The 11,930-nt window shown below is 33.0% G+C and overlaps 2 protein-coding genes across 2 annotated transcripts in view; both read right to left on the bottom strand.

Annotated features, from left to right (window-relative positions):
• Window positions 1-11,930, bottom strand: part of LOC106756503 (LEAF RUST 10 DISEASE-RESISTANCE LOCUS RECEPTOR-LIKE PROTEIN KINASE-like 2.4) — a 63,296-nt gene that overhangs the window by 6,396 nt on the left and 44,970 nt on the right. The window lies entirely within an intron of this gene.
• Window positions 5,383-11,930, bottom strand: part of LOC106756549 (LEAF RUST 10 DISEASE-RESISTANCE LOCUS RECEPTOR-LIKE PROTEIN KINASE-like 2.5) — a 10,397-nt gene continuing 3,849 nt past the window's right edge. Inside the window, exons 2-3 of the mRNA XM_022783381.1 lie at window positions 6,759-6,794; window positions 5,383-6,548 (exon numbers count right to left, since the gene is read on the bottom strand). Of these exons, the coding sequence (XP_022639102.1) occupies window positions 5,449-6,548; window positions 6,759-6,794 (1,136 nt within the window). The 3' untranslated portion in view covers window positions 5,383-5,448. The remainder of the gene's footprint in view (window positions 6,549-6,758; window positions 6,795-11,930) is intronic.

The raw sequence follows: 11,930 nt of genomic DNA, 5'->3' as shown, positions 1-11,930 counted from the left end.
CATTTATTAAGTAATTTGAAAAGAAAAAAATATATTCAACAACGAAAATAAGATTGAATCAAACTTATTTAAAAAAATATATCACAAGTTCAAATTTAAGTCATGTAAATGTTCCATTAATGAGTCATGTAAATGCTCCATTAATTGAGAGAGAGAAAGAGAAAAATTGTTAAGGATAGTGGGTAGGTGCAAAATATTTTTGGAATAAAAGAAAATAGTAAAGAGCTGTAAAATATTTTTGAAATAAATTAAAATAGTGAAGAAGTACAGGATCCACTTGGAGAGGTGGAGGGAGCAACACCCATATTTTATTCCTATGCATTAGATGTTGCTTTGATTTTAAAGCGGTATGATGCATGTGAAAGGGGATGCTTCTTTTCTGATGATGGAAACTTTTTAGGTTAAGAAATCATATCTCGACCGATCTCTCAAATCTCAGTCATTATACACGCAATGAAGAAATGGTCATTAATCAAGAAGAAACAATTATATGCCTATTGAAGAGCAATTCTAAGAAAATGAGAATGAGAACAGAGCATTTCCTCAAATTGAGACGATCATACTGCTTCACTTTTCATAGTCAACCTCAAAGCTCAAAACCCTTAATTTCAAACTCACTCTTCACAGAAAGAATCCATCACTGAGATTAAGAGAAACACCCCCATATAGGTGTTTACCACTAAGACCTTTCAGTTGTTATCTAATGTTTCTGTATTTTTTAGTTTGCTCGTAAGTTTGTTTATGTTCACAAAGATCTAATTCTAATTGTGGGTTCATAATGTCTACTCTTAGCCCTAGTTTTCTCTTTATTGCCAATTAGGAGTTCCGTGGAGTTTTCTACTTGAGTTTTTAGTATATTAAGAGATCTGTTTTCTGCTCTCTTCTCCCTCCTTCATGTACTATTTTTAACAGAAACTAGTAGAGAAACCATCAAAGCTTCCTTATCAGTATCAAACTTACACTTCAAATAAAATTGTTTTGGCCTATGAAAATCCTAGCTAGGATCACAGACGTCGAATATGGTGATGTGCGGGGTAGATAAATCATCATGGTTCATGATATTAGTGTAACGCTCCGGCAACTTACAAGGACTTTTGACTGCCTCCATACATCAATACTTGGCTTTCCAGTGTGCTTTGTCCTCACTCGCACACTCCATAATTTCCTAATAAAGATGTTCCTCCAATTGCCTAGAAATTAGTTATTATATGGTCCATGAATGTAAACTGTAGATTAATTGAACGCATTGTGCACAACTTCTTTAAAGTACACCCGTTTTTCATAGTTTATCCTGCTATACATGGTTGTCAAACTCGCGAGTTAAATCGTTAACTCGTTCGAGTTTACGTTTTCAGTTATGGATTCCGAGTTAACTCGGAACCAAAATCGTTTTTGGACTGAACTCGATAGAATCGTACATGGACTCAGCGGAATCATTCAAAATTGCGATTTCACAGCGATTTAGCGAGTTCGAAAAAGGTAGAGACGAAGAAAGGAGGAGTCGTCTTGTTTACGGTTTAATAACCTGATTAGTGTTCTTCATTTTTGTTTTGTTTCACTCCACCTTTGATCTTCGTCGCTCTTGGTCAAGCTTCGCTTCGTCCGATCATCGCTCGTGGTCGTCGTTCGTGATCGCATTTGGTCCGCTTGCCGATCGTGGTCGTTGCTCGTTCGCTCGCCGTGAGTGGTCGCGTTTCGTCTCCTGGTTTGCGATAACTGTCGCACTCATCGCCGTCCTCGCCGCCACCCTCACCACCTTCCTCGCCGGTTTGGCCTTCTTCGAGCCGCAAGTAATGTTGAGTGAAGTTTTCTTATTCTAAAATTACAACCCTGACCTTGTACCATGTATGATTTTATTAGAAATTGAAATTTTTATTTTTCTATTACAGAAACAATATATAATTATGCTGTTATTTTTATGTAAATGATTTTTATTGAAATTGAAATTTATATCGTTTTATTAAATTTTTTATTTTAGTATATAAATGGTTTATTTAAAAATTAAATTATGGTTTTATTATAGGAATGAAATTTATTGTTTGTGTTTTTTTAAATCTTAAGGCCTGCAACTTCTTTTGAGTGAAAAAATTTTAGAAGCAAATACATCAAATTCAATAGGAATTATTCATTCCATAATGTCATTGTTAGAAGATTATTAAAGTATTATTAGAGCAATAATCATAAAAAATATTTTTATTTATGTTTTATAATATTTTTATGAATAATATTTTTACGAAACTTATGTATTTTAATTAATATATTTGTATGAAAATATTTCTACGAATTTATATTATTTTTTTCATACAAAAGTAAACTCTTACGAGTTTAAGAGTCGAGTCTACTAGTCGAGTTTACTGAACTCCCACGAATTTACGTAAACTCTCGAGTTTGAAAACTTTGTTCTATGTAAATGATATGTAAATGATAGGTAAAAGTTGAGCATTGTTCCTTTCTTTTTTAATTGACCTCTGTACGCCAGTTAATACTCATATATTTGATGGTGAATTTATCAGACATTATTAGTAGCTGATTTACGTGATCCTACCATTTCTTCTCTTATAGCGGCCAAATTGAAGGATTTTCATGATTTAGATATGCCTGGTGAAAAGGAAGTCCACCTTTGGGATAAATTGCGAAATTGGCTTAATGAAGCCAAACGTTTATCATCCACAAAAGAAGTTGAAGCATTTTATTTGGACACAATAGATAAAGAAATCGCCATGTTGGAAAAGGAACTATCAGGCTCACACCAAATGATAGGATTTTGTCACAATGATTTACAAATGGTATCAAAGCCTAGCTTCTCCCAGTACGGTGTGGTTCGAGGACGAACCAAGCGAAAGCTGGTGGGTATGTGACACCCGGGCACTAATGAGGGCGGGGAGTGATTGCCAGTGCATAAGGAACGAAGTGCAAGAGGCACAGACAAGGAGCGGCTCCTGGCAGGCTTCTAGTGGAAGGGGCACATGGATGAATCGAACATACACCGGAATAGATTACAAGATAATGAAATGAGCAAAGAATAGAAAACACCTTCCTTCGACAAACGAACCAGAAGAATGCAGCAAGAAACTTCCTTCGACAAACGAACCGGAAGAGCTTCCTTCGACGCACGAACCGGAAACATCAGCTCTGCCAACTTGAAGAGAACCACTCTGACCTTTAACACACAAAGCGCGAGCTTCTCCTATTCACAAGACCAGGCAAGAACACTTTATCACTTTGAGAACTTCCTCAGACAAACAGTATTCCCAAAATGGCATAGATCCTTTTCACTCACAGAGAGCTTCCCTTAGGCATAAAGCTCTAATACTCTCAAATGAAAAGTTACTTTCTAAGAGGAGTGGAAAAATCTATTTATAAGTCCAGGGTCAGAAACTGAAAAGACATCTCCCAACTGCCAGAAATAATCTATTATCGTAAGTGATAATCGATTATATATGTCCGTTATGGAGTTTTCAAAATGTGATAATCGATTATCCTGAGGAATAATCGATTATTCCAGAGACTTGGGCAGTATTAAATCAAACAATGATAATCGATTATTCTGTGTAATAATAGATTATTTGCGCGAGCAACTCTCTCCTAAACTGGCTCGTGATAATCGATTATCACCCTTGATAATCGATTATTTACGCAGTGACTCACTAAATACGAAAACTCCTAAGACTTTTTACATCATTACAATTTATCCTATACATTTGTTCTACAAAATGCGTTTAACAAAAATGCACTTAGAGTCTTCAATTTTTCAGCTTTTATCATCATCAAAACCTCACAGTAGCTTCAAGATGCCAATGCTCCTCTTTGGTAACAAGTTCATAATAGTCTCATGAAAAAAGACTTTTTTTATTCCTTTTGCTTTTTAATTTCAATCTAATTACCACAATGTTGTATTGGATTCGTTGATGAACACTCTTAGTATAAATGATCTATATCAGTATTATAGAACTTGAGTTTTTTATGTATTTTGTGATCTCAATTAACTTTCAAAAACCTTTCTCCATTTTAGTTGTCCACTCGTATCCTCTAAATGACATTATCAATTTATCCATCTTTCTTGAGTATTATTTTTTATTTCAATGTCTTAATGAATTCTACCTATAATATTTTCATTTTAAAGCTTTGTTGGACTTTTATTATATAAGGCATAACAAGTATGATATATTTTCAGAACTTGCTCTGTCATGGAGAAAGGCGCAACCAGGAAACAAAGAGAAGGAAAGGAAAAGTGCAAGAGGTATGAAATTAACCTTTTATTTTTCTGAAAACTTACAACTAAAAAAAAGGATTGTTTCCATAAGGCTATGTTATTATTTAACATGCAATGTTGATTTTATTTAACATGGGCTGAGTCAATAATAAGTAACATATAAATATCTATAGTTTTATAATGATGATGAGGTGTAGTATTTTCATAGGGCTTTGCTATTCATTGATCAACCACTAATAAAACGTAGGTTGTATCATCTGTTCTAATCCTAGTTGTGCTTCTTTTTGGAACTATGTAAAAGTTGCCCATTTTAGGGTGATGAAGCATAGGAATTACAAATTTATACCTTAAATGTTTTATTCTATCTGCCATGTGTTTATATCTATTTGAAATATTATACATTAAGACAAATAGATCTATTTGAAATTTTTTTAACTAGTTTTTTTTCTAATGACAAGCAATCTAAGTCTATTGTAGTTATGTCATTTCTTATCCCTTCATTTGTTTTCAGATTCCATCAAGCTTGAAGAAGGTCTTCCACCCAATAATTTTTTGTGCAACATTTGTAGAGCTAGCAGCAATTGTTTTCTTTTTGATTAGAGCTTGATTCTATTTTAGGTGTAAATTATAATTTAGTTAATATTCAATTCTATATTCTATATTGTACAGGGACCGATTTGTTTTGAACTCTATTTATAGAGTCCTTCAATAAAATTTTTATGTTTTAATTATTTGTTTTAAGTATAATTATATATTATACATTTTTTTACATTTGTTGAAAGTTGAAACTAATAGCAATAACCTTATATAATATTGTATTTGTAAGTTTCTTAGTTTGTTTTAAAGCTTTCTATCAGTATATAATTTATATACTGATGAATCTGTGTATAACTTAACTATGACAGTTAGATATATGGATTTTTGTATGTATGTAAATGGTATATAACTAAATGTTATATATGGATTTCGAACCTTATATAAAATTTTTGGGGATATATAATTTAATTTTTTCTTGTAGTTCCTTCTTTTCAAGCTGCGAATCCATCAACCAACAAACATCTTATTATCGTTTAAAGTCATATAAATATGCCATTTGATATTGTAACTGTCTCAGGTCAATGTCAAACATGAGATTGTACTTGCTTTTCTAGATTATTTGAAAGAGCCAACAATATAGAACGATTCATTTTAAAGTACAAGACGAAAAATTTATCAAATATAAAGTTTACTTAATTTCAGGATATGGAATACTCTGGTACTGATCTAGTCGGAGAAGAAAGCAAAGGTTTGGGTGGGATTTGTATGGAATCCATGTTGCCTTCCAACATATCTATCACTTCGCTCATTGTAGGTCTATCATTAGGAAACGTTTGAGTACACCATAAACCCACCATCGCCAACCTCTTTACAATCTCATTTTCTTCTGCTGTCATCTCCATATCTGGTCTCAAATCATTCTCCAACTCAAGCTTATTGTATGCCCAGTGTGGGAAGTATATCTCACTTGTATGACTTGCTTCGGCATTAATGTTCTTCCTTCCTCCAACCATCTCTAGCAGCATCATTCCATAACTATAAACATCAGACTTATGCGAAACTCTTCCAAGATTTCTGCTCCACATCTCTGGAGCTACATACCCCATTGTTCCTCTAGCATCTGACAAGGAAACGATACTTTCATTCCTAGGACACAGTTTTGCCAACCCAAAATCAGATATCTTTGCACAGAAGTTGTCATCCAGAAGAATGTTATGTGGTTTTATGTCAAAGTGAAAAATTCGAGTGTTGCATCCCTTATGCAAGTATTCTAAGCCTCGAGCTATGTCCCTTGCAATTTGATACATAATATCCCAACTCAAGGCAGAAAGGGTTTCATCTCTTGTTCTGTAAATGAATTTGTCAAGGGAACCATTGGACATGAATTCATAGATGAGAGCTCTCTTGTGACCTTTCAAACAAAATCCAAGAAGAGAGACAACGTTAACATGAGAAGTTCGACTGATGCTAGCAACCTCATTCACAAATTCTTCACCATTCTTTTTGGATGTACTCAACATCTTTACNGCCACAACACTACCATTGGATAACTTGCCCTTGTATACTGCACCAAAACCACCTTGTCCCAGCTTTACTCTGAAGTTGTTGGTCATTTTCTTAACATCTGATAGTTTATATCTTTTCAGAGCTAGAGGGCCATGAATTCTAAGGAATGCTTCGATATTTTGATTACTTTTTGAAGCCAACCCAAAATTTGCTTGCCAGGTTGGTGACGTGTATCTTACGCACAGAATTGAAAATAATATCAACACCGCTGCAATTGCTGAACCTGTAACACCTGTTAGCATATACAATAGGGACAAATGTGAACATTTACTTACGAGGAATGTTTTCGGTCTCTAATCTCAACTATAAATAAAAAAAAAAAGTTATTGTTAGTGAATTTAAATATAAACAAACTTTAATTATTTTAACTCTATGAAATTTATTAGGGATCGATAACAAATACTTAGTGGAAAATACTAAGATAGTTTATTAGATTTGTTACCTAAAATAATGAATTTCCTCTTTTGGTCCCAATTTCCTGCAAAAGTAGATGAGAATAGAGGAATTCATCAGATTCTTAATATTGGTGAAAATTTTGTTGAAATATTGTTCAGATAAAAAGAAAACATTCTATCTACTTTTGCAATCACTTATCTTTTTGGAAGAGGAGTTACAATATCTTTCTACTTCACTTTACAGCGCAATCTAAAAATTTATGGCAGAGGATAGAAGCATTTGGGTCCAATATAAACGAATTTTCTACCTTAGTATTTAATTTTCTCATTGTTACATTACATTTTAAATCTTATATTATACGTTGGATTTCAACATTAAAACTTACTATCACTTTACAGTATTCCAATGCTTATTCTAGATTATAAATCTTTGTTCAAACTAAAGAACTAAATCCAAAGGAATCATTCTATGAACTGAGTACTTATTTTCTTAACACAAATCAAAACACTTTGATTTTGACAATTCTAATACAAAGAGATGCATCATCTTCAATTTTTGTTTCAAAATCTAGTGCTTAAAAATTTAGGCATAGCTTATTTACCGAAACAACAACAACAATAATTCCTGGAATAGTACATGAAAGTTTAAGGATTATAAATAGACTGCAAACACATATTTGTAAACGAAAATAACTCAAACAATAAGAAGTGATAACTGATGATTTATTTTCCAGAGGAGGAGAAAGAAGGTGGAGTGATATATGTAATTTTGTTAAATGAGAAAAGGAAAATTAATTTTAAAGACGATGGAGACATACTTCTTTCTCAATTTTTGTTTTATCAAGTCATTCAGATTATATAACTTTTAACATAATGGATTATCTTTTATATATTTCCACTGCGTATAATAATTAAATATTTTATTGCTGACTCGGTCAAGTGAAAGAAGACAGAACAACCAGCTAATAATTGTAGAGGACCGAGAGAGAAAAGCACAGCAAATATTGTGCATTCAAGTCAACAAAAGCAAGAAACAGAAAAACCTGCCAGTTATTTTTGAGTAAATATGTGTAAGATAGAAACATACGAGAAATATGTAAATTGTAAAGAGAAATGTACTAAAATCAAGTAATATTATGTGGCTATGAGGAAGAAAACCAGAATAATTGGATGATTTGGTTTCAGCACCAATTCCGGAGAAAAATAAATAAATGAATAAGCCGAGAAACTAAAGCTTATTCACAGGAGGAAAAAAACATTTAAGCTTATGAAGTTTTGTTATTTTATAGATAAAAGTATCATAAAAATTAATTTTACACCTTGATTGATCTAAAGCCTTACCCGTGTGTGTCTATATATATATAATATTCTGAATTTTAATTTTGTTTCAATTAATTCTTAAATTTTTTAAATAAATACCTAAAAGTTTAATTGTGTTATAATTATAAGGTTTAATACCTTCGGAGATTCGAATTTCTCGGGGTTCCTTTGAATCCTTCTATTTTGGAGTCGCGTTAAATTTTTTAGGGTTAAATATGTTTTTAGTTTCTATATTTTGAGACGATTTTGGTTTTAGTCCCTCTTTCAAACTAAGGTATAATTTAGTCCTTCAACCTTAGAAAATTCTGGTTTTAGTCCTTTTTACTATTTTTTTAAAACTTTATTTGCTGTTTCAAACACGTTTCATTATAGCATTTGGATTGTTTATACTGTTTGATACATTTTTGCTTCAATGTTAACTTAGAAACGCGTTTAAAACAACAAATAAAGTTAAAAAATTTGGTAAAAAAGACTAAAATCAGAGTTTTCTAAAGTTGAAGGACTAAATTGTACCTTAGTTTGAAGGAGGGGCTAAAACCAAAATCGCCTCAAAGTATAGGGACTAAAAACATATTTAACCCAATTTTTTACCTTATGGCATGATGAGGGCATGGTGCACAAATGAAAAGGTCATCACGTGGAATTAAATGATTTTTAATTTTGAAAAATTAATAAAAACAGAGAACGTTAACCATCATCTTCCTCTTCATAGTCACTGCAATTTCGTCACCGAAAGCTGTAGCACGACCCTCTCCATTTTGGTCCACAGATAATAAACCCTTCTCGGTATAATGCAAAGTGATGATATCATACTCATCATCAGGAGAACCAGAGATCAACAACTTCACCTCCTAAACGACATGAATCCCCCAACCATTCTTCAGATTTGGAAAGTACATGTGTCGAATTGCATAATCGACCGCCTCTCTTTCCACAAAACGCACAGGTTGAAGTCCTCCAAGAACCAAGTCACCGTCTGCTCCTCGAGTCCCATCGCCTTCCGAGACACCGTGTGAGAGCCGGGAAACGACCAGTCTAAGATGGGAGGACGATGGTAGAGACGATGACGAGTCCTCTACCTCCTCTAGCGACTTCCAGAACACGCCTTTGGTGTGGAGGTGGCGTTGCTGCAGCTCTTCCAAACCAGCGAAGGTCGCACCACCAACACTAGCCGGAATGACAAAATCTACGGCTGTTTGGGATCCCGCCATGGAAGCAGATTTCGTCTCTGACAGAAACTCATGGGTGTTATATTCTGAATAAAATCACTGGAGTTGACCTTTGTCTGTCCATGAAGACCATAACTAAATCCAATAAAATGTTGTAAAATATTATTATTTTATTACAATTGAAAGTTGTGCAATGTTAATATTTATTAATTAATAACAGTCAAATCTTTAAGTGCTAAAACGATCAAATTTTATGGGTTGAAACAGTCAACTTATATATTTTAATTTATTTTATTTATTTTATTCTTTCCTAGCTCTATAAATAGAGAGCACTTTCCTATTCCAAATGATCTCAGTCTATCTCGTTCTCTTCTCTTCCTAGCTTCATTTTTATTTCTCTTCTACAAATTATCCTGGGTATAAACTCTATTAGAGTAGAGTTTCTTGCTAGCTTTGTGATCCTCGAATACTTTCGAGAAGTTCCTGTTGTATCCTGGAGGACTTGCGCAACGCACCGCGGATAAGTCCTTAAGGACAGTGATCTACACGTCTCAGGAAATCGTGGTATGAGATTTTGTAAGCATTTTTCTAACATAAAATGAACTCCTATCCACAAATTTTCATCCTTTTTCTCTAACACACAGAAATCAATTCAAAAAGCCCAAGACAAACCCATTGCTCCTAACAACAAGCTTAACAAAAATGAATCTATGCTTCTATATCTATCAAAATAACAAACACAGGCAATCAATCTATCTATCTCTAAACTTCAGACCTTCTTAATTCCAGTTAAAATTGTTCAACAGAGGTTCGCTAAAGGCTCTAAAGACTTTTGGTACAAGGAAAAAGAAAGACACAGACACAATTAAAGTTAAAAAGAAAACATAAGGGTTGAGGTGTATGAAACAATTAATACATACAAAAACAAAATCTGAACCAAACCATGAGCATAAGCCATGTGAATAAATCAAGGGCAATATGGAAATGGAAATTGATGTCGGGTTTCGTGAAAGTGTTATAGCACAGATGTGTCGAAGCACACAACATAGCAATAGAAAGCATATGCACAAACAAACAAAGAGGAAGTAGAGAATTGGAACAACCAAGTATATAAATATCTGGGACCTTTTCAGCTAAAAGAACAAATGAATTGGAACGGACAAGTATATAAATATACTGGAGAAATAAGAATTTCTTTCCTTTTCGCTTTTTTCGTTTTTACGCATTCAATTGCACGAATTGGGCCAAACCCAAGTGGCGAGCAATGACGATGAGAGATGGGAGGCACGAGAGGTGCGTCGGACAGTTGGATTGGGGAATGGACTTGGATGTAGATGTTGAAAAAGTGGGTGTGGGAGGGTGAGAAGAAGATTTCCCAGAGAGGGAAGAAGGTGAGGAAGAGGAAGGGGTGAAAGTTTCCACACAAGAATGTTTTACTCTGCCAAGTTTGATTAAATGTCAGCTCACCATGTTACAAGACAAAAAATTTAACACCATCTACTAAAATTAACGGTAAGGGTATTATTGTTCAATTTTACCAAATTAGAGACCCAATTGATCACTTCCAAAATAAGAAGATCCAATTGGAACGAATCGGCAAAAATAAAATTAACGGTAAGGGTATTATTGGTTCAATTTTACCACATTAGAGACCCAATTGATTACTTCCAAAATAAGAGGACCCAATTGGAACGAATATGTAGAAATAAAATTAACGGTAAGGGTATTATTGGTTCAATTTTACCAAATTAGGGACCCAATTGATCACTTCCAAAATAAAAAGACCCAATTGAAATGAATCTGCATAAATAAGGACCTCCGAACCTATTAAACCTAATTATAATTGAAGACTAAGCATATTTTAGCAAATAATATTTTGAAAACTTTGAGTTAAAAAATAATAATAACACCACCACCAGCAGTTTAATATACTTTAAGAAATAATTATAATAAAATTATAGTTGTAGGTGTAACTATATACACTAAAGATAACAATTTAAGAATTATTTAGAACATAATTAAAAAAAAATATATGCTTATTTGTAGACTGGATAAATTTGAAAATCAATTAAGAAAATTAGATTTTGAGGTTTGAATTTATAGAAAATGGTAAAGTTTAGGGGATTAAATTTTCTTTTACTTGAAAATTAAAATCACAAATATAACGATAATGACTTGTGTGATACTATTTAGTTTCCAAGTCATATTTTTCTTTTATCTTAGATAAGCTTCAATTTTTATTTTAAAATATATTAATATTGAAAAGATTTCCTCTTATTGATTACTGGTAGAGGCAAACGAAAAACAAAAGAAAAAGAGAACAAAGGGTGTGATAAAAAATTATAGGTAAAGACAGTCGCAAAACTAATATATCCATAACTTGATAAACAAACACTATTATATTGAAAATTAGGTTTGAATATAGCACAGAAATATTCAATATTAGGTTTGAATGACAAACTTTATAATTGAAAATTGTGTTGGTTAAACTATAATAATTGATTAACGAACCATCATATTTTAACAACAATTTTTAACAATAATAATGCAAGGCCCTTAAAATATTTAAGGCTATTGGGCCTCTGAAAAGATCCCAGGCCCATACGTATTGGGCACATGGCCAAGAGAGGGGTCCCTTCCCTTAGCTTCAGAAATTCATTTCTCCATTTTCTTTTCTCTCTCAAGAACAGAAACCTTGCCCTAACTCAAGCTCTCACTTCTCTCTAGATT

The sequence above is a fragment of the Vigna radiata genome, chromosome 1 (genome assembly GCF_000741045.1).
Source record: "Vigna radiata var. radiata cultivar VC1973A chromosome 1, Vradiata_ver6, whole genome shotgun sequence".
In the NCBI taxonomy this organism is placed as follows: Eukaryota; Viridiplantae; Streptophyta; class Magnoliopsida; order Fabales; family Fabaceae; genus Vigna; species Vigna radiata.
The sequence above is the reverse complement of the archived record's forward strand: the minus strand, read 5'-3'. Positions and strand labels throughout refer to the sequence as shown.